Source organism: Meles meles, chromosome 2 (assembly GCF_922984935.1).
Source record: "Meles meles chromosome 2, mMelMel3.1 paternal haplotype, whole genome shotgun sequence".
In the NCBI taxonomy this organism is placed as follows: Eukaryota; Metazoa; Chordata; class Mammalia; order Carnivora; family Mustelidae; genus Meles; species Meles meles.
The window spans coordinates 196,754,045-196,777,676 of record NC_060067.1 but is presented as its reverse complement, the minus strand read 5'-3'; the positions used below and the strand labels follow the sequence as shown (position 1 = coordinate 196,777,676).

The 23,632-nt window shown below is 47.5% G+C and overlaps 1 protein-coding gene across 4 annotated transcripts in view; it reads left to right on the top strand.

Moving 5' to 3' along the window:
• The window catches only part of TENM3 (teneurin transmembrane protein 3), a 598,389-nt gene extending 575,041 nt beyond the window's left edge, over positions 1-23,348 (top strand). For all 4 annotated transcript variants that reach the window (XM_045997095.1, XM_045997094.1, XM_045997093.1 and 1 more), the window contains 6 exons: positions 3,171-3,346; positions 4,747-4,982; positions 12,278-12,574; positions 15,727-17,338; positions 20,235-20,365; positions 22,463-23,348. In XM_045997095.1, the coding sequence (XP_045853051.1) occupies positions 3,171-3,346; positions 4,747-4,982; positions 12,278-12,574; positions 15,727-17,338; positions 20,235-20,365; positions 22,463-23,218 (3,208 nt within the window). In that variant the 3' untranslated portion in view covers positions 23,219-23,348. The remainder of the gene's footprint in view (positions 1-3,170; positions 3,347-4,746; positions 4,983-12,277; positions 12,575-15,726; positions 17,339-20,234; positions 20,366-22,462) is intronic.
• Positions 23,349-23,632: the final 284 nt, after the last annotated feature.

Sequence of the window (23,632 nt, the reverse complement as noted above, 5' to 3'; positions counted from 1 at the left end):
GGAGCAGAGAATCTGTCCCGAGGCATGTATGTGAGGGGAAGGCCTCCTTTAGTACGAGGTTCCGAGCCTTCCGGAGGGCAGGTGGACATCGGCTGGTGCATTGTTCCTCCTCTCTTGCCATAGGTAAAAGGTAAAGGATTCATGGGCCGTTTCTGAAAGTCATCCTTGACTACTTCTTTTCTCTCAGTCCCTTCTCCAGAGTCCCCTGGTGATGTTAAGATCTCTCGTCCCTCTTATTTTCGTTTCTCCTGACCTGGGTGCTAATCTGTGGGAAAACTTTTCAGTGATCCACGCTGAAATGAAAAACATAAACGAAAAAAAAAAAAAAGAAAAAGAAAACAAACGATGTGGAGAATTTTTTCAGCCAGCTTCACTTCCTCCTTTTAAACAACCGTCTCTCACCCTCAGAGTTAGGTCCTTTCTTCCTATCGTTTGCTTCAGTGGCCTCTTCTTTATGAAAGGATGGATAACGGGTATTGCTTCTTTAGATAAAAATGCTCTGTTGGTCCCTGATTTTTTTTTCCGGCAAGTCTGGGAAGCGCTTACTGCCTGACCTGGGCAGGTGAGGTCCTTCAACCAGAGCACCTGTCCTGACCTGCCTCGTGCAAGCACCCCAGCCTGCCTGCACCTTCCTGTCAACCCAGCCCTTGCTCTGAAGGCACAAATTCAGGACTCTCGGGGCCCAACCAGGAAGTTGGGCCCCTGAGATCCCGGCTTAATCCTGTGTCGTTGAGTGTCCCACCTACAAAGGTTACTTGCATTTGTATTTTCCGGAGAACCAAAGGCTAATAGGTTAGAATCTGGACGTGTAGAATCCCATGGTTTGTCCCCATGTTCTCAGCATCCTGGGATTCGAAATGCCTGCCCAGCAGGACAGGGGGTGGGGCAGGGGAGCCAATGAAAGAGCAGAGGCCAAGGTTGGAGAAATGCTTTCTGCAGCAGGAAGGTGACTTTCCCACGTCCATTAGAATGGATCTAGAAAACATCAACCAGCAAAGGGGTCAGAAAGGGCAAGGGGAGTGACGGCAGCAAGAAGCAATCAGTGAAGTGTTTGCAGGCAGCACCCTCTGGAGAAAGCAGCTGCCTCTGTGATTTACGGAAGGATCATGGCCCTGGGGTCCGGCACATGGAAGCCCCATTATGGTCTAGTCATCGGATGCCATGGGAGCCTGATGCAGGCCCCAAGTGCAGAATGTTTTCATTTTTCCATCTGCAAAATGGGAAGGGGGAGTGGGGGAGAACGCAGTGAGGGACTGCCTTTTCCCGAGGAGCATTCGGAAGGATGCTAATTTCTTCAAGACACAATAGCCTGGGAGGAATGTAAAGAGACGCCAGATTTACGTTCAGGTGAAGACTGAGCCTTAAGCCGGTTTTGTCCATAATTCCGCCTACACAAAGCTACACCTTGTTTGTTTCTCCAAGAGCAGTAATTTCTTTTAAAAAGCAATGACAGCAATAAGCTACGTTGGATTTCTTTCATTGATGTCTTCATCTGCTGGGGGCGTTTGGGCTGGTGGGGAGGGGAAGGACGCTGCTTTTTTTAATTTCAGCTCTGCCTTTTATGGGCCCAAACAATGATTACACTTAACGGTGCATTTCCTTTCTCTTTGCTTCTCCCTCGCTTGCTTGTTCTTTCCTGAGTGCCCGCACGGCCGTTGGCTAAGCACCACGGCAAACTGTCAGATCCGGTCAGTCAGACCCTCCATCTAACTGATGCTGTCCCCCCGGAATTAATGGGATCACCTCCTCACCAGACCCCCAGCAGACATCGTCTCTCTCCTCCTCCTCCTTCTTTCCTTCCTGTCTCTGCCATGGCACTGCCCTTGCTCAATCTTCTCTACCTTCATTGCCTAGAATCTTGTCCTTAAGTATGAACCACAGTTTCCAAAACCACTTTTTTTTACCCTCTAAAACCCTCTCCTTTTATTGCAAAATATCATTAAATTCTTTTTTCTACCCTTATTCCCCGTTGCCCCATATTTACACCGATCATTGGGAGCCTCCCCACATTTTTTCCCCTCTGCTGGGAACTTCTTTTGCTAAGAAGACCCTTTCTCTACCATTCTGCGTCTGGGCTTATTGTAAATAAGATATCGTGCAAGATTTCATTTCGTTTGGACCTTTTCTTAATGAAGCAGCCTTGGGACCAAGCTGGAATCCGGGCTTACTATGTGTACTGCTGTCCCAAGGAAGTGCCTTGTGTTCTGTCTGGAATTTGCTACGTTTTTTTTTTCCTTTTTTTCTTCAAATCACACCATCGTTTCTGAAATTTTCTCTGGTGCTGCCACAAATAGAAAAGTCACCCAAAAATCAATTCTTTACTAAAATGTTATGTCTATGATGCATAATTATGATTATAGGACAGCTTTTTAAAAGATATCCTGGCGTTTAATTATATGTTCCCACTTCTATTTACATGCTAAAAAAGTAAGTGTATAATTGAAAAGCAACTAATCATTAAATGTCAGGAAATACTACATCGCATTTCAGTAAACATAATAAATCATCATTCAAGACCTCATCCTTTCCTTACAACGTCAGGCCAGACGAGAGAATCACCCTCCCCCCAGAACCCCCCCACCAGCCAACATTTAGGTCCCATTCTACCATTATAAAGTTTGTCAACGTGGAGGCATAAGAAAATCTGTAATGGCTTTATTATGTTCATTTGTTGGCGATGCCATAAGATACGACAAGGATATTCTTACGTAGTGCATACGAGGTGTATATACCATTTTACAAAATTCCATATAGTCCTAGGACACCGCACTGGAGGACATAAGTTAGTAAAACTTTAAAAACTGGTATAACAGTGAATTAAATCTACTTCATAAAAAATATGGCAAAGACTAAGGAATTTAATATCAGTAAACATGTTCCCTTTGAAACAGCAAATGAGACGTGCAGGAGGACTTTGGTTGCACTTCAGAGAAGATGCGGAGGTGGAGAGCTCTTCTGTTTACTCTAGCTCTCAGTGGTGAGGTTTTTCTGTGTTAGACAGGCTTTTGATCACTTCAAAGTGCGTTTGAAGCCCTCACTCTGCATGGCTCATGCACAAAGGCAAATATTCTTCCAAATTTCCGTGGCTGATATTGCCGCCCCTGACATCCATACGTCAGGAGAGCCTGCCGTTCGCTCTTTAACGCCTGGTCGATGCCTCTTTTACGTAGCTATGACAGCGAAGGTCGCCTGACGAATGTGACGTTTCCAACCGGAGTGGTCACGAACCTGCACGGGGACATGGACAAGGCTATCACAGTGGACATCGAGTCGTCCAGCCGTGAAGAGGATGTCAGCATCACTTCGAACCTGTCCTCCATCGACTCCTTCTACACCATGGTTCAAGGTAAACCCAAAAGCATGATCGGGAACAGATAACCTTAAATGCCCATAGAATGCAGTGACCCCATTTTCTAAGATGAGCTGGAAGAGGGAAGGTGAAGACATAAGCCTCTAGAGGTGTTGGTGAAACAGTTCCGGGTCTACCAGTAGTGTTCATTTCGTGATACTTGCATATCTCAGATCTCCCAACGCATACTGCCGCTTCTAAAAGCAACTTCGTTGCAACTTCACATGCATCAGATTTTCTTTATTTGACAGACAGAAATCACAATTAGGCAGAGAGGCAGGCACAGAGAGGGGGGGGAGGCAGGCTCCCTGCCAAGCAGAGAGCCCGATGCGGGGCTCGATTCCAGGACCCTGGGATTGTGAACCATCAGACCCTTTCTGAGTCATCTGCTGCAGTTTGGGGAAGTGGGTCCTCTTCGTGGCCACGGAAGTGCAGGCATTTGAGACAGAGCACATTGCGAGTTTGCACGCGATTTCCGTCCATGTGTGACGTGACCCCTGGAAATTTAATAGTAGATTCTGCGTGCCCATTAATGTAATATCTGGACTTTCCTATTTGCCATCCCATCCATAGGTGTGTATATCCAATATATTCATGATGGAACCCCCTGCCCTATTCCTTTTTGACACAATCTTGGAAAAGCCTGTGTACTGTGACTGTTGCAATGGTGATGTCATAGCTCCAAGAATAATGAACAAGTATGGGCTAAACCTCTTTTTTTTTTAAATATTTTATTTATTTATTTGACAGAGAGGTCACAAGTAGGCAGAGAAGCAGGCAGAGAGAGGGAGAAGCAGGCTCCCTGCTAAGCAGAGAGCCCAATGCGGGGCTCGATCCCAGGACCCTGAGATCATGACCTGAGCCGAAGGCAAGAGGGGGTTTTATACAAAGTAGAAGATGGCTCACTTTTAAAAGTCAGTTTCAGGGGAATATCCTCTCATCTTCTTGGTATACAATGTACGGGTATGAAATCTTTGCACAAGATGTTTAATAAACGAGAGAGGGATGGGCGTCTTCTGAGACCCGGCAGGAATAGTGAAGACACACCAGCCTCCCAAGGGAGCACATACGTGCCTTTTGGCAGAACTTGCCCTGCACATCTGTGCCGACTGACCCCTCATTTATTCCATCAGGCAAATGAGGAAGAAGTGGAGAAGGATTTTAAATTCCCCTGAAGCCTGCCTTTACTATCCCGCCCATTCTGTTAACAGCACGAAAACGCCAGAAATCAAAGTTGTTGACTTCTGTGATACGTTGTAAAAGGACATCACTCGGTACTTTTAGTTTCCCTGCACGCGGAGTTCGGTCAACACTTCAGGAATGTCCCGTCACTGCACGCCCCCACCGAGGGATTCATTCATAGTTGTAGCTTCTGTTTTCCGCTCCTTGTTTTTCAGATCAGTTAAGAAACAGCTACCAGATCGGTTACGACGGCTCACTTAGAATCATCTACGCCAGCGGCCTGGATTCGCACTACCAGACGGAGCCACACGTTCTGGCCGGCACGGCGAACCCCACGGTGGCCAAGCGGAACATGAGTCTTCCCGGAGAGAACGGGCAAAATCTGGTGGAGTGGAGGTTCCGGAAAGAGCAAGCCCAGGGGAAAGTCAACGTCTTTGGTCGGAAGCTTCGGGTAAGCGGGGTCAGAGCGCAGGTGACGCCGCCCCGCTGTGCGCGTGGGCGGATGCCGTGTCCCCAAGGGAGGGTGCCTAGCGCTCGTCCCTCACTGTCGTCATCCGCCCAGAGCCACACGCGGGACAGCAGATCCCCCGCCAGCACCAGGTATAGCAACTGGCAGGCCAGTAGATGATTCGGAATAAAAGCTGACTGTTGTCGCAAGGCTTTTTCTCAACATATAAAAATCAGCCCTTCCCTGAGACATCAGGCAGTTGCATGGAGCCCAATCCCAACTAGCCTGGATGTCAGTCCATGGTCGTTTTGCTAATATTATCCCGATCATCATCTACTTCTCCTTTAGCCTCTCAGTAGGGAGGGACAGCTTCCTAATGTGGGGATGAGGGTAAATGAGAGTGGGCTTAAATACTGAAAGTTTTCCAGATCATTAAGAGATGGGCTGGCCATGGAAAGGCGGAGTCTTTCTCTGCATCCTCATTATTTTTAGAGTATAGTTGGGACACTTGGAAGAATATCAATGACAGAACCTGTTGCCTCCTTGCTATTGATTTATATTGTCTTTATGAGAAATGTAATGATATTTCTGATTGTGTTGGTGTCATTGATCTTTGCAAGATGTTCTCCGCATTACCTTGTCGGGTGTTGTTTTTGTTTTTTTTTTCCTTTCACATTGGGGGCCAAATAGATCGAGAAAGCAAGCTGTGGTTTATGACAGCGATTGGGTGGAGAACATAGATTAGGTACTAAAACACAGGTTCCACGAAACCACCTTCAGACCCTATAAACTGAACCTGATTCATTCTTTCTATTAGCAAACAGATTTCAGTTTATCAGATAAATGGAGACAAATATTCCAAAAATTACTTCCCTTTGCCATTTAAAAAAAAAAAAAAGGACTGAAAATCAAGAGAGAGAGAACAAAACACAGAGCATACCATTAATATCCTTTCTCCTGCACCAAAAAATGGCTGAATTATTATTATAAGAGGCCAACATGATTTACCTTGACACGCCTTCAGGGTAAGAAACAGCTAATGCACGCTGTCTCTGGCTGTTTCCAAGAAACAGAAACAAAGGAATGAACGATCAGTGGGTCACATGGCGTCTGTCTCCAACTTACAGGTTACATTCTGATTTCACTTCAAGTTCAAGGCAGGTGTTTGGGACTCTAAATGCATGACCTTCTGGAACCAGGGCTACGTGCTCCCACCTCCCCCATCTCCCAGGCTACGGGAGCCAGGGTGGCCTAGCTCCAAGCCGTCTGGCTCAGGAGTTGCAGCAGACAGGAGCGAGGGGACGCTGGAGAGGGACTTGTGCCAAGAGAGAAGTGAGGAGAAAAAGCAAGAGAACCCTAGAGGGAAGATTAACTTTAGAGTTGAAGGTAAAGTGACAGAAGAGAAAACCAGCTGCTGACTTGTTTCAGATCCCTTTCCTAGGGTTGGTCTGTCATCCAAGTAGACTCCCGCTCCCTGCCTTTCCCTCTGCCGGGTCTAGGAATCCGTGGTGGCTGCCCCCGCCTATGGCTTCTTTCCAGGAACCCTGCTTCCTTGGGCCACTGCGACCTGGAAGCTAGTTCACGGGCTTTATCTTACCCAGCTCTCCCTGTAATGGTCATGATGTACGAGGACTCGTGCCCGCGCGCGCGCACACACACACACACACGCACACACATACACACACACGTACCCTCGGACACAGGACTTCCTTCACCAAAAGATATGAGGATACTGCTCACACCTGTGCCCCCTATCTCGCACATCAGAGAAGACAGCACGGACTCGAATTCCAAAAATGTGGGTTCTAGATCAGGCTCCATTTTGAGTTAATAATAAACCTTATGGGAAAAATCGTAACATCTCTGAAACCTCATTTTCCTTATGTAGATCATGATACTCTAGATAGGATACGAGTAATATAATATTGCGATGATATCATAATGTTATGACATTATGTTGGCCGTAGACATAGGCTTCCTAGCATATCCACATAATGGGTAAAATACAGCATACCCTGCCCTGCCTGCAGTCACACAATTGTCACAGAATCAAATGAGACACGTGAAAATACTTCACAACTGAAAGGCATGATTACGTATTCCCTAACCGGGAGAATCTCTACCACAGGACGTGCGTTAGGCATTTACACCCGCGCAGTGGGAAGATAGAGATAGGAAAGAGCCGCTTAGCACACTTGTTAGGAAAACACGGCAAGAGTATGGGACATGCTTTGCCGGGAAACTGACCGCAGAATAAGCTGCCTTCTCTTCTTCGAGACAAGCTAGGTGTAAGCGTGTCCTCTGTTTCTTCGTAACACGGCTTTTCTGGGCATTAAAAGAAATCAGGAAGAGTAGCGGAAAAGAGGAAATCCTATCTCGTGTCTCTGGTTCTCTGCCTGATTCAAAACGAAACAGACACCTCACTTTGCGGGAAGAGGAAAAGATAAGAGCGCCGGGGCATGGGTGTTCGTTCCTTCTAAACAGCGGGACCACGAGGCCTTCGTAAGTTGTTTCAGAGAACGTCCTGCTTCAAGTGGCCTGTTCAGCCACGCTGGGAGGAGATTGCCGGCTCATCTGGGATTGCTCTCAGAGAGACAATGCCAAGATCACAAGGGAGGGTTTCTTGCTCTCAAGATAAGATTGGATGTGCCGGCTCTGACTGCTAATTTCATTCCTCTGTGGTTCTAAAGGAGAAATTCTAGGGGGAGAGGGATGATGGGAAAACCCGGTTTAAGGATTGGACCAGAGTCTGCCCAAATAGGGAAGAGAAGTGAAGGGGGGAGGACCAAAGGCCCTCGAGGCCCACGAGCCCCTCGGGACCAGCCTGGAGAGCCGCTCAGCTGCGTCTGTCCCCTTCCTGAAATAGAGAACATCCCCCCTCTTACCTTATATGATTTCCTAGCAGAAGCTGCTTTTCATTTTTAAGGTATTTGCCTAAATTCAGCGAGGTGCCCGACACAGAGTGGGCACTCAAATACTGATTCAGTGAGTGAAGGAGGAAAAGCCAGCCTTCTAATATGGGTTATCTCACTGCATCTCGATCCAAGGCAGAAGCGATATGAAGAGCCCATCCTTGCAAATGTTTGACTGCTGGACACAAACCTCACTCTCCCTAGATGACGTAGCCATAATAGGGCACCGGATACTGTTGTTTAAAAAGTTCTTGAAAGCAAAGTGTAGAAAAGGAAAATTAACAAGAAACTAGCAACGTGGAGAGCATTTTCTCTGGAATGTGCATTAAGGGGAAAGGGAAATACAGTCAGAAATCACAAGCAAATGAAATCGGGAGAGATGTGGGAAAACATTGCAAACTAAAGATTAGATGTTTCCAGAGCTCGCTTGTTTGTGGCTAAGTTTAAAAAAAAAAAAAAAAAGACCCAGGCATAAAAATTGTTTGTCCGCCTCTTGCGTTTGTAAATATCCCTCATTTATTGTCAGTGCTGGACTTTGGAACCAGCCTTTCATCCATTACCAAAAAACAAAACAAAACAACTGCAATGGTATTCTAAAAAGAAAGATATATCTTCTAAACTTGCCCAGAATTCAGATGTTTAAAGGGAAAAAAAAATAGTGAATCACTTTAAAAAGAAACTCTCAGAATTTGGAAGTCAAAATTGTGTTTAAAGGCATACATGCAGGGACGCCTGGGTGGCTCAGTCCGGTAAGCATCTGCCTTCAGCTCAGGTCATGATCCTGGGTCCTGAGATGAAGCCCCTTGTAGGGCTCCCTGCTCAGCGGACAGTCTGCTTCTCCCTTTGCCCCTCCCCCCACTCATGCTATCTCTCTCACACTCTGGCTCTCCCTCTCAAATAAATTAAAAAATAAAATAAATAAAAGCACGCACGCATGGGAGAGCATACTTGAATCTAATTCTGCCAGCCACGTTTGCCTGACGGGCTATTTGTCACTCGAAGTCGAGCGTCGCAGCCCGGAGTGGGACGGTACCATGCTGTCATTGCTGACATGCAGAGAGACACAAAACAGTCTGCAGCCAGCTGATGTTCCAACAGGGACACGGGGGCGTCGTGAAGTTGTCACCGAGCGTCCTGGGTGATGAGCCAGCCCTTCCTCACCTCCCCCCGAAACATTCCGGATACGTGAATATAATCCAATGGTACTTGATGTCTTTAAACATAAAGATGTTTTTTAACATCTTTATGCCTCAGTTTTTCAAGCATTCTGGAAGGAAGATGATCACTAACCCTGTCCCCGGACGTTGTGATTTCCTCACAGTCATGCTGGATGTGATCTTAGAAAATGGGGGATTTTCCGTGCTTGCTTAAAAAAAATGCTATGTATCACATAGACTTGATGGTGATCTCATCTCCAAACATAGCATTTGGACTCATTTTTATATACCTGGAGATACAGTAATGGTCTGATATAAGGTTTTTCATCTTAGATAGACTATTCAATTTAAATTGATATTTTTTATATTAAAACTATTTATTAAAAGGCCACTGGGACATGGAACAATGCTGGTCCTTTATGATTGTCCAAAAAAAAAAGGGCAGGTAGAAACGTTGCCATAATTTCATCATGGTACAGTTAAGTAGAACTGTGTCCTAGAGTGGAAATGTCCCTTGACTTCTGCACTTTGTTTATAATACCAGAAGGAGAAAGTTTGGGCGAATATGAGAAGAACAAAGGAAACAAAAGATCTGTTAGTATCTTTGAAATTTTACATATTCAATAACAACGACTGGTGTCTGGAAACAGTCAGAACGGTTGAAATCTTGGCTCGTGTTGGGAATGCGGGGGGAAACACAGCCCCATGCTAATTCTTTCCTCATTGCTCCGGTCTGAGGATGCAAGGAAGGCATTGCACCGGCGTCTGTCTAGATGAAAAGAAAAACTGAAACTTGTATGCAGATGTTCCGTCTCCCGATGCTTCTAGATGTTTCCATATGGCAGCATGTTGGGTATGGTGGGGCACACGGGGACTACCATGTGATTGCCACCTGGATGCTTTGGGGTTGTGTAGCCATATCCACGAACCAGAGGAAGAGGGGGGTGGCTGGGTGCGGGCAGTGGGAAGAAGGGCCCCGGCTGCTCTTTGCCTGGCTCCCTTTGATACCCCACAGTCTCGCAGGCCTGCATCCAGATCGCTCCTGCTCTAACCAGAGGCAGCACCGCAGAGCGCAAGGGTGGTTAAGGAATGCAATAAAGAATTGAAATACAAATTAAAATGATACAAAGTAAAATGCAAACAGATGGGGCTGTCCTGTGGGCCACACAGGTCCACAGAAACTGCACAGGCAGTCGGACGTGGCTGGGTGCAGCCAGAAATAACCTACGGAAGGAGGAAAGGGGGGAAACACCTAAACATTCAGAGGTTGCTGTGCCTTTTTTGTTTTGTTTTGTTTTGTTTTGTTTTTTAAATCAATCAGAGAAATACGTTCCGGAACCATAGGAAACCATTTAGTGCAAAACCTCATCCTAAGGCATCAGAAGTTTTGTGCCAAGATAAGAAGGTGAAGAACCAGACCCAGCCAGCGGAGTACTGAGTTCATTCGCTCTCAAATCAAACCCTCCTACAGGCTTTAAAGCAGATATTTGTAGCATTAGCCGGTAGCTTCAAGGTCCACAAAGCATTATGCAAATGTAACCTCGTGCAGCGTCACAGAAGCCACAGGAGGCAGGGACCAACATGCGGGCGTTTCCCCGCAGGAGAACGGAAACCCCGATGGCCTTGAGCCGGCCAGACAGAATCCAGCCGATACATCACCGGCACAGCCTGAAGGTTCTCATCCGAGCACCTCACAGATGGACAGACAGCCTCCGAGGGGCCAAACCCCAAAGTCCTGCCACCTCTAGACCCTGTCAGGGACGGAGACGGGGCTCCTCCCTGCAGTGCACACACGCCTTACACACCAGGTTCTGCTGCGGCAAGGAGCTGGATCCGCACGAACAGAACCAGCACGTGGAGATCTCCGGATTGCCGCCGAGGCTCCACCGTTTCTCACCTTCTGTGATTTGTGTGTCTGGGTGCTCTTCTCCTCCAAAAGCAGTTCACCTAGTTCACTCCATGGATGACTTTTTGTGTTGTATCTTTACCTTTCCATACCTTTCCCCAGATGCTGGACGTTACGATTCGCCCCTTGAGCCACCAACTGAACAGTTCAAGGTCGAAGAGTCTCTTTCCGTGGGGCTGGGTTAATGTCAACGATCAGATGCTCAGACTGGTTTCATCCCGGAGTTTACATAAATACACAGGCTCATTGTGTATGCACACACGAGTAGGTGTGGGTGTTGGTGCAGAAGTGGCGTGCGTGCCGACGCGTGTGTGACCGATCAGCGGCAGCTGTCCATTTTGAAAGTTCTAGCGAAGACGTGGTCATGGAAAATTCAGACGTTCCCATTTAATGTTTAACAGTCCAACAGGCAGGGCACGTTTTGTTATGTCCGGGCTATCGCCGTCCAAAAGCGGCCGTCTTGCTGCAGAAGATGCACTCTTAGGGGGTCCTCGACACCCCGCAGACTGTTTTCTAAAGTAGAGGGTAACCGCAGCCACATTCCCATCACAGTCCCAAGGGCTGGTTTGTGCGTGCCTTGGATCCCAGGCGGCGACCGCCAAACGTGGTCAGAGATTCCGGACATGGCACAGAGCCACACGGAGACCCGATTACAGCAGCACGTCAGTAGATCTGTACACTGAGCACAAACGTCGGACCCTGTAGATGGGGGAGTGGAGCATCTGAGGTCGCTGCCAGTTGGCCAGATGTTATAAAGGGAAAGGCATTCTAAAAACGTGTGACATTTCAGCACGGGGCCAAAAGCAATGATCGTGTTTGTGACCTCCTGCTATTTAGACACATTAATAATTTACAGTAATGTGGGTTCCAGCTTCTACTTAACTGTTCCTCAAAGGGCTGGAGTCACATTTACTGTTTTTATTTAATATAGCCAAGATTAATCTACTGAGCAATTATTTTCCAGGGTCTTGTGGAGGGAGGGGCTTTGAGTAATTTACGGAGATGTCATGTTGACCACCTCCATACCTTCCGAACAAACTTTAAAGCAAGTGCGTTTTGGTATTTTTTCTTATCAGTTGCTTAAGTTTACAGCATCTAATTGAAAAGGTTTTGAACAAATGCCAGGCTGTCGTTCTGCTTAATGAAACCTTTTAAAGGAGCTGCTAATCTACTGCCTTGCACTTGTACCCAAGAAGTTGCTAAATTAATTTACTGACAAAGAGAATCGATCATCTTAAATGGTGTTTAAACAATAGCGGGGACTCTGAAGAGTAATAAGGGGCTGGCATGACTTACGCTCTCATCCTGTTTCTGTTGTAACAGGTTAATGGCAGGAACCTCCTTTCGGTTGACTTTGATCGAACAACAAAGACAGAGAAGATCTATGATGACCACCGTAAATTCCTGCTGAGGATTGCCTACGACACGTCAGGGCACCCGACTCTCTGGCTGCCCAGCAGCAAGCTGATGGCGGTCAATGTCACCTACTCGTCCACCGGCCAGATTGCCAGTGTCCAACGGGGCACGACTAGTGAGAAAGTCGACTACGATGGCCAGGGGAGGATTGTGTCCCGGGTCTTCGCTGATGGTAAAACGTGGAGCTACACGTACTTGGACAAGGTATGCCTGCACGGTGAGAGTCCGAGGAGGGGAGCGATGACTAGTCTTTTTTCAGTGACGCCCAGAGCCCCGCGGGGGAGGAGAACCGGTGGGGGGGGGGCCTGTGACGGGGCTCCATTTATGATTCTGAGTATCAGTACGTGAGTCGCATTGGTACAGCGGTGATGAATTTCTGCATTAGCGAAGTAGTTTCTCCTTAGTTAAGTTCTACTACTGGAGACCCTTTTAAGTGATTTATGCCGCCAACAAACAAGCAGTAACGCTGTCCCCCTGCCAAGATTCTGCGTCGACAACATTCACAAATTAGACCTTGAGCATGTAAGTCATTTGTAAATCATCTCCGAGCTGGCTCTTTCATTTGAGAAAGAGCCTCACGTTGGCGCTGCTCACGTGTCCGTTCTGTGCTGTTGCCGGCAGAGCGTCAGCATGACCACAAAAAGCGTGTAGATCCTATCTATGCGTTATTCCAAAAGAGGCTATTTTTCAGAAAGCCGCATCTCGGGCACTCTGTGGCATCTCTCCTTTCTTGTGCATATAAAAGGCGTAAGCCTCCCCAGGCAGGCTTTCCTCCGTCCTTAAGCACTAAGCACAATACCAAAAAAGACCTAAACTTACCCGTGTGCAAAACCCTCAGTCACACTTTGAGAGGTTTGGGACAGTGACTGTGGTACAGAGGGATGAAAGCACAGTAAAGGGACAGGGAACGGGCCACCTCCCTGTAATTTCCTTCTGCAAAAAACAAAATCCACCAAAGAGCAAATTCGTGGAACGTTTCGTTTGCCCTTGAGACAAACTTGAGTCCTAGGGAGGGTTCTGTTTTGAGTTCCAATGTCTGTTGCACCTGGGCCCACCAGCCACACGGCAGCCCGAGTCACAAACGCAGCGGTCACTGCCTCCAGCCTTGTGCGCATCGGCCGGAGTGACCTGTGCCCCCGGACACGCAAGTCCGCGCTGCTGTCATGCTCCCTTCACGCCGTCTCGTTCTGCACAACTCTCCTCAGACTACACCCCACCCCGCTGCCCGGCAGTCATTCCGGCTACTTCTAGACGGCCTCCACCCAGACTAGACTTCTGGAACCAGTGTCAGGGTCAAGGCTCCCCACGGATGCCTCCCAACTCGGGAACCCTTCCAGCCGGGCGCCTACTTGCCGGTCTCTTCGCTCGCAAACCTCGTGTGCTCATTTGCTCCCCTTCGAAGAGACTCTCCTTTGAGAGAGTGGACCGGCCCACCAGATGACAGTTTCCCTCCTCGGTAATCATCGCTCTCGACAGTTACTCCAACGGTGATTTCTTGAGAGACCACAGAGGAAGCCCCCCCCCCGCCCCGCACACATACCTGCCTGGGAGCCAGTCCTCATGCCTGGAAAACACGTCACCCTCCAACCTAGAGACAGCTTCCTCCTGAAGAAACGGGGAATGGGTTCCCACGTTATCCTGAGACACTTTTCCCAAAGTACTTAATTAAGCACATTCCAGAGATGTGTAACAAAAATACCCAGACCCTAAAAATTGATCGTGATTATGGGGAAATGTTTAAAAGGAGACAGAGAGCACAGCCCTGATAAGAGCCACTGACAGGAGAAGAAACCGTCAGTAACTGAGGTCACATTCGTGTATCAGTGGGGATCAGAAAAGCCAGCAAGTGCTTTTATCCTGTCTCTCAAATCCCTAAAATCCACCAAACCATTTCCATTCCCTTACTAGGATAGGCACCCTAAACCCAGACTTCTTCATAGAAGAAGTAGTAACATTTTACTACCATCAGATGTGATTTTAAATGACTACACAACTGCTACTAATTCCTGTGAATTCAGCCATAATCCAAATCTTCCTTGACATAGTGGTAACTATTAGGAACGGTTCTCAAGACATCTACTGCACAGCTAGCAGCCAAAGACTGCCCTTAGGCCCACAGAGGAGACACTACAGAACTCGTCATGCAGGCTACTTTCAAAGATGGTGGACAGTAGAGAGAAAGGGAATGTGCCTTGGACAAGGGGTTATGTGTTTCTCTGGTGAAAGCAAAGCTAAGTCCCAGGAGGGCTCCTAACACACCCATCGCCCCAGATATGCCATCATTGCATTTGGTCTAACGGGGTTTGGGGGAAGTTTCCGCAGAGGAGAGCATCGCCCATGCTCTGTATTACTACTGAGCTACATTATCCACGATTGAGCCTCAGGGTTGAACTTCTCTCATGCTGCCCTAATAAATGATTGTCTCATGTCTTTCTGCTCTTCCTTGCAAAATAAGCAGAGCTTGTTTAAATTTATATATTTAAAAAAATAAATAAATAAAAAATAAATTTATATATTTATTCACTGTGTTATTTAGCACCAAAGTGGAATGTAGCCCAGAAACCATTCTTTCACCAGCTAAGACATGAATCAGATTTGGTACTCGCTAATTTCAAAAATGTAGATTTTATTGTCATTCCAGATGACAGGTAAGAATTTGCAAACAAACCAATCAAGAAAATCATACCCAGATCCGTATTTCAATTAAGGGCCTTTACAGCTCTCCTTCACCGTGTGACTTAGCGATGTTTGTGGACGTTGGTGCTTTATATGCACATTATCCATTTTTTATTCATTTTGGGTCAGTTCTTCATAAAGTAATATTTTCAATGCTTTGCACACCCCCCCCCCACCACATGCTGGAAATTTAAAACATGATTTGAGTGACTCTTCAGTCAAATGAGGGGGGAAAACCACCTTCCTAAATAATTGCTGTTTATGGGTAGGATTGCTTTGCCCCTGTGATGTTTTCTCCTTGAAACATTGTCTTTAGAGCAGCTTTGTGCAGGCCTGTCCTGGGACTAAGCCCCAGCCATCGGCAGTCTGCTGCTTGGCTGTGGACGCCTAGGAGAACGACGGTACAGTCGTGACAAGTGGCACCTTATGGATCTTGAGCCACTAACTGCAGAGCCCCTCACCATGAAGCATCTGAGCAAATCAGGCCGGGCTCGTTAACAACATGTAAGGTCAAGGAGAACTCCATTAAAGTGAAAATCATTTTCTCGAGCGAAATGTTTCTGTGTATTCGCGGTCACACAGGATGTGCTTTTGCTTCCCCCCAGCCCCGACCCACCGCGCCTGCCCCTCCCCCACCCCGCGTCACAAATACTGAACAACGGTCTGTTGTGTCTTCGCAGTCCATGGTCCTCCTGCTTCACAGCCAGAGGCAGTACATCTTCGAATACGACATGTGGGACCGGCTGTCCGCCATCACCATGCCCAGCGTGGCTCGCCACACCATGCAGACCATGCGGTCCATCGGCTACTACCGCAACATCTACAACCCCCCCGAGAGCAATGCCTCGGTCATCACGGACTACAACGAGGAGGGGCTGCTTCTGCAGACGGCCTTCTTGGGGACCAGCCGCAGGGTCTTGTTCAAGTACCGGAGGCAGACCAGGCTCTCCGAGATCCTGTACGATAGCACGAGAGTCAGTTTTACCTACGATGAGACAGCGGGAGTCCTCAAAACCATCAACCTCCAGAGCGATGGTTTTATTTGCACCATCAGGTACAGGCAAATCGGCCCCCTGATTGACAGGCAGATTTTCCGCTTTAGCGAGGATGGGATGGTCAATGCGAGGTTCGACTACAGCTATGACAACAGCTTTCGAGTGACCAGCATGCAGGGGGTCATCAATGAAACACCGCTGCCCATCGATCTCTATCAGTTTGATGACATTTCCGGCAAAGTTGAGCAGTTTGGAAAATTTGGAGTTATCTATTATGATATTAACCAGATCATCTCCACAGCGGTGATGACGTACACAAAGCACTTTGACGCCCATGGCCGCATCAAGGAGATTCAGTACGAGATTTTCAGGTCACTCATGTACTGGATTACAATTCAGTATGATAACATGGGTCGGGTAACCAAAAGAGAAATCAAAATAGGGCCCTTTGCCAACACTACCAAGTATGCTTATGAGTACGATGTTGACGGGCAGCTCCAGACTGTTTATCTAAATGAAAAGATCATGTGGCGATACAACTACGACCTGAATGGAAACCTCCATTTGCTGAACCCAAGTAACAGTGCGCGTCTGACACCTCTTCGCTATGACCTGCGAGACAGGATCACTCGCCTCGGGGATGTTCAGTATCGGTTGGATGAGGATGGGTTCCTGCGTCAGAGAGGCACAGAGATCTTCGAGTACAGCTCCAAGGGCCTTCTGACTCGAGTTTATAGTAAAGGCAGTGGCTGGACAGTGATCTATCGTTATGATGGCCTGGGAAGGCGCGTGTCTAGCAAAACCAGTCTGGGACAGCATCTGCAGTTTTTTTATGCTGACTTAACTTATCCCACGAGGATTACTCATGTCTACAACCACTCGAGTTCAGAAATCACTTCTCTCTATTATGATCTCCAAGGACATCTCTTTGCCATGGAAATCAGCAGTGGGGATGAATTCTACATTGCATCAGATAACACAGGGACACCATTGGCTGTTTTCAGTAGCAATGGGCTTATGCTGAAACAGATTCAGTATACTGCATATGGTGAAATCTATTTCGACTCCAATATTGACTTTCAACTGGTAATTGGATTTCATGGTGGCTTATATGACCCACTCACAAAATTAATCCACTTTGGAGAAAGAGATTATGATATTTTGGCAGGACGATGGACAACGCCTGACATAGAAATCTGGAAGAGAATTGGGAAGGACCCAGCTCCTTTTAACCTCTACATGTTTAGGAATAACAACCCCGCAAGCAAAATCCATGATGTGAAAGATTATATCACAGGTAAGCATTTTTCTTTCCTTTCCAAGTGCAGAATTCCTTTAATCCTTATATGAATACACACAATAACTAGAGTTGCTTTCTTTAGCCTTACACTTTACTCTTGCAAAATCAAATGCCTAGCCTTTTATTTTTTTTTTAAAGATTCCATTTATTTGACAGACAGAGATCACAAGTAAGCAGAGAGGCAGGAGGCAGGGGGTGGGGGGGGAAGCAGGCTCCCTGCTGAGCAGAGAGCCAAATGCGGAGTTCTATCCCAGGACCCTGAGATCATGACCTGAGCCGAAGGCAGAGGCTTTAACCCACTGAGCCACCCCAGGTGCCCCATGCCTAGCCTTTTAAATGGGTTTACTTCTCTCTGGAACCATAGAGAAACCAGAAAGGGAAACTGAGGCATCGTTTGTTACTTCCTATTCTATCTCCAATGCCCAAGGCCACAATTTTCTGAAATGATATGGAATCCAGTCCTGTAAGGAAGGGAGGTGACATGGGGCTGCAGAAAACAGGATGAACTTGGGAGCCCCCAAATTGGAATTCTGATCCCAACTCTCGTTTAAGTCATGTGGCTTTATAGATAGTCACAACTTTTTTTAATCTGTTCCCTTAACAATGAAGTGGGGAGAATAATGTCTCCTTTAATGATATAATATATATGCAATTCTGTTTTAATTACTACCTTACATATGTGTAATGTTGGGTTTTTTTTACACATGTGTGAGGTTCTAATGGAGGAACCGTGAAACACAACAGAGTGTGATTCACCATCTCATTCCTGGGATGTCTAACTCCCCCCTCAGGGGAATAAAGGAAGAGTTTCTCCCACCACTTGCTTCGCCAGCAGGTCCCGTTTCTGTTTTTACTACAGTCTTCGAGCTATTTGGAGCACCAGTTTGTGCTTGGTGGCACTACTAATAGACACGCTAATTTTTCCGCCAATAGGGGGTCATAAGATCTTGCCAAGTTTCGGGCGTGATCTGACTGAAACATCTCATCCCACTTCTGCCACCACCAAACCACCAGGATGAAAGGCAAGGTCTTTGCAGGCACTGCTCTAATTCCCTTTGGCTCCTGACTTCTCTGCTCACTGTGCACTCAATGGATTCTGAATCCTTCTGATCCCACCTTCCTTTCCTGAATTAGACGATCATGTGAACTCCTCTGCCATGTGTATGCTTCCTGGAAGAAGGTTCTTTCCTGTTTTCTTTTTTTGGTTTTAGTTTGGTTTGGGGTTTTCTGTTTTGTTTTGGCTTGTGTTAGATGCCCCTTCAGGCTATCTGTTTTCTTGCTCAGTATTTGAGGCATACTGAGATGCCTGTTTTCTCAGTTCTTGGTACAGCTCAAAAGGCTGCCCCCTGTTCATTTCACATCTGCTTCGTGCTTTCCAAGACTGCCAAAACTTGTCATAGCTCTCCTCCTTGTGAACCAGCTAACACTCGCCTTTTTCACAATCCTGGTTCAGCAACACCCTCATGGGGTTCTCCTTCAGCTCTCTCAATACACGTCGGCATCCGAGTCCCATTATTTTGGCAATACTTTTCCATACTTAAGACCCTGTGATTTTATTGTATGTTTTTACTGTTACACAGACATTATTCATAGTAGGAGAAACTTTGCCCCCAACACTACCATTCAGGGGAATTTTCTCCAAAACATAAGGCCCCAGTAATCTTATATACACTCACACACACGCGCACACCCCCAAAGAAGTAACACTCTCTACCCACGTGATGAACGTGGGATTTCTCTCTCCCACCACCACCACCCCTCCTTTTAAAAGAGGGAGAATACCACTGGTTCTATAGCCATATAATGTTTGGACAGAGGACCTGTCAGCCTGGTGATGAGGTGAGAGTTTGTGCCCTAGAGGAGGAAATAGGAAGCAAGTGGCTCTCCATCATTCTGACAAGCAGTTTACCACTGGTTATTTAAGAGGTGTTGACAGGGGCTGCCTGAAAGGCAGGAAAGCCCACAGCTCCTGAATCCATCCTCTCCTAGCAACATGGACTGCAGCGAACGCCATAGCAGCACTTTCTGAAAAACATCAAAAGAGAGATGGAACAGCATAAAATATATTAGGTGAAATGCAATTTCAAATTTTCCAGCAATGTGCTTAATATATAAAATAATCTACACCCAACTGTACTCATAAAGCTGCAAGCCTGTTGAGTAGTTCTGTAACATTATAACCTTCAGAATAGAATAAAAGCCTTATTCTGAGCTTAATGGCTTTTGGAGTCACATGGCAATATTTTAAAATACCATTTTAAAGGTTTCCAGGTTCTCTCCCCAAAAAGTTTGTCTCCACCTGTGCCCAAGTGCGCCTTTGAAGTCAGAGCTGATGGTAATCCGGACTTCTGTGCCCTTGGCCAGTTCTGCCAGTTTTCAGCATTCCTCTTTGATTAAGAATCAACTGTTGATTTTAATTCTCTCAATTTAGGGTTTTTATTAATAGAAAATGGGTTGTGGAAGCTGCATATCCTTGGGCAATCGCTTTTGAAAGCTAATAACACACAACTTCTATTTAAGACCAGTCTTGACTAACTACCAATTCCCTCTGTTTTCCTCGGCGGCCGCTCTTTCATGCTACTGGGCATTGTTATTCCCCCTTTTCATCACGTATTACGAGCCCGGGATGCCACCTCGTACGTGTGACACTCTGCCTAGTCTCAGCGAGTAGCTACGAGACTGTGTTTTCCGTAGCCCTTGCCATCGCTCCGTTATGGAGGCTGGTGGCTTCAAGTCTGGAAATAGCAGGATCAGAATCGGAGAAGGCAGGCAAACATGTGGTCTTCTTCAGGCTATTGTTTGTGAACTGGGGTTTTTTTAAAGGTAAGAATTTCAACGTATGAAAGCACAGAATAACTCTTAACACCTTTCGTTTTGAACAATCTTCTCCTAGATGTTAACAGCTGGCTGGTGACATTTGGTTTCCATCTGCACAATGCTATTCCTGGATTCCCTGTTCCCAAATTTGATTTAACCGAGCCTTCTTACGAACTGGTGAAGAGTCAGCAGTGGGATGACGTACCGGTAAGAAACAAAAAGCAAAACGGTGAAAAGGTGACCGATGGCTGAGCTGTAGCGTATTTACCCATTTAATCAAACTGCCCTTGTGAAAGCTGGGCCAAAGACCGGTTTTCCATTTTTTCGACTCTTTCAGGCTAGAAAAACATCCCACTTCTGTGCAGCAAACCAGGGGCCTGTTAAACAGGCTTAAATCTGTTTTTAGTGATGCTAATAAAAACATAAAAAGACATTATCAGAAGGTAATAAAATGAGGGAGCTCGTTTTGGAGTACAAGGTTTCTACAGAGAACCCCTGTGAAAGCACATTTACAGCCCTTGGGACCTTAAGGCAAAGATACAATAAACGGGAGGGCCAGGGATTCGTATTACAAATGAGCAGCCCACAAACAATGCTGCAAAGTTCAACTCCTTTAAAATCTGAACAGTGTTTCATGGGAACAGATTGAAAATAAAAATAAAATGTCCTCTGATAAAGCTCCATCTGCAACTAGGTGTTTATAGAATTTTCCTGAAAATAACATTTCAGGAGGCCTATAATTGTTCTGAGAACTAAAATAAAAGAAAAAGAATGGAAAATTGCAAAGTCAAAGCTGCCATTTCAGAAAATGGCCCTTTTAATTCCCGTCTTTCGGAGATCAGAAAGAAATGTACAACAAAACACTAGAATTTCTAACTAAGAGCAAGAATAATTAAAGATCAAGAAATTGGGTTACCCCGTAATGATAAGGAGAAGAGAGTGCAGAGTTTCTTAGAAAGATTAATCCCCCCCCCCCTTGAGCAATTTCCTATAATTTCAGTGACTACAAAGAGAAAAGCAATCATGGCTGAAACACGCACGCACACACACACACACACACAGTGTATTCAGTGCCAATACCTCTGTTTTCTGGTAGGTGTTTCATACTTCACATAAAACAGTTCCTTCTTCGAGATGTCACCTTTACATTTAGGAAGCCAAACCCGTCAAGTTTCCGAGGTCTGGGAGCCATTTTCACATTTCGAATTGCAAATATATCTACACTGCTAAAGTGTGATGACGACACATCGAAGTTTCCCAAGCCATCGGAAGAGGCGCATCCTAATTGTGTCTGACTTTCCAACATGTCTGCGAACGCTTAAGTCTTACTGTACAAATGGACTTGCCAACTTTCTTCCTAGGCAGGCTCCTAAATATGGTTCAAGTTCTCTGTCAAGAGAAGCGCGGGGTCGGACAGCTTAGACACTGGAGGCCGCCCCAAGTGCAGAAAAAACAAATGTTTCTTTCAGTGCTGCAGATGAAACAGATGTTTGGGGGGGAAACACCGGCCAGACAAACATCTGGCAGTAGAAGAAATGGCTGAGTTCAGACGCCCCCAATTCAAAGCATTTGCCAGCGTCGATGGACCACCGTCCCTAAGTCTCCAAAAAGTTAATGTTTCCCTGAAGTAATAAACACACCCCTCCAGCTGTCCCACTGCGCCGTGGGCCCTGTACAGTCCGCTTCTGCAGGTAGCACTGGGGAAATGCAGTTGAAAACTGTGTTTGCTGGAACAGAGGACAGAGGTTCCCTAAATGAAAGCACAGGAATTTCAAAGCCCATGAAGTAGGACGCGGTGGTCCCGCGCTGAGCACCCCAGCCTTTCAGACCTTTGTGTTGGCCGCTTCCTCCCCGGGCTCCCAGGGAGAAAGCGCAGTGACCCTGAGGAACGGGGTTCCCCAAATGCGATAGGCGTGGGAAAGGGGCATCCAGACACTAAAAGAAAAGCTGAAACCATATTGTGCCCACGATAGAGACTAAAACGCTCTTAGCTAATACATGATGAAGTCACCTCTTTTTCCGTTTCAAAACTGATTTGGATCAACTTCAGGGGAAGGGACCTTTGAGTGCCTTCCTCCACCCGGAGTTGTTTTTAAGCCCTTTCATCTCTAAAGAACCCACTGAGCTTTTAATAAATGCCTGGGAGCGCTCCACAGACGTCCCCCCACCCCAGACCCCTCTTTTTGGGTTGTTGTCAGGACCGGGCGCGCTGCCAGGAAGCCTGGCTCCCGGGCAACCAAGAGCTACAGATGTTCTCTAAACCGTGTCCCTCCCGCCCCCACCCCGTCTCTGTTTGCTTCTCAGCCCATTTTCGGAGTCCAGCAGCAGGTGGCGAGACAAGCGCAGGCCTTCCTGTCCCTGGGGAAGATGGCCGAGGTGCAGGTGAGCCGGCGCAAGGGCGGCGGCGCGCCGTCGTGGCTGTGGTTCGCCACGGTCAAGTCGCTCATCGGCAAGGGCGTCATGCTGGCCGTGAGCCAGGGCCGCGTGCAGACCAACGTGCTCAACATCGCCAACGAGGACTGCATCAAGGTGGCGGCCGTGCTCAACAACGCCTTCTACCTGGAGAACCTGCACTTCACCATCGAGGGCAAGGACACGCACTACTTCATCAAGACCAGCACGCCCGAGAGCGACCTGGGCACGCTGCGGCTGACGAGCGGCCGCAAGGCGCTGGAGAACGGCATCAACGTGACCGTGTCGCAGTCCACCACGGTGGTCAACGGCAGGACGCGCAGGTTCGCCGACGTGGAGATGCAGTTCGGCGCGCTGGCGCTGCACGTGCGCTACGGCATGACGCTGGACGAGGAGAAGGCGCGCATCCTGGAGCAGGCGCGGCAGCGCGCCCTCGCGCGGGCCTGGGCGCGCGAGCAGCAGCGCGTGCGCGACGGCGAGGAGGGCGCGCGCCTCTGGACGGAGGGCGAGAAGCGGCAGCTGCTGAGCGCCGGCAAGGTGCAGGGCTACGACGGGTACTACGTACTCTCGGTGGAGCAGTACCCCGAGCTGGCGGACAGCGCCAACAACATCCAGTTCCTCCGACAAAGCGAGATCGGCAAGAGGTAACCCCCCGGGGCCGGCGGCCGCGCCCCGGGACAGGCGGCCACCCCGCGCGGGCAGGCGGACCGGCCGGGGGCGGGGCGCCGCGTCCCTCCGGAGCCTCACCCGCGCCTCTGCTCTGCTCGGATTTTTCTGGAGCACAATCCGAAGCGGACTCTCCGACGCGGAAGAGCCTTCCGGGAGAACCAGACTGCTATCAGAACGAGAAGACGACGAAGAAGAAAATCCACAAAAAAACAAAAAACTTTTTTTCTGAATGACCTTAAAGGTGATCGGCTTTAAAGAATATGTTTACATATGCATATCGCTGCACTCAGTCGGACTGGAAGTATTAAGAGGAAAAATAAATAAATGAAAGAAAGGAAAATTAAAAAAAAAAAAAAGGCCTGAACATGTTGCACGAGGCCCTCTGCTCCTTGG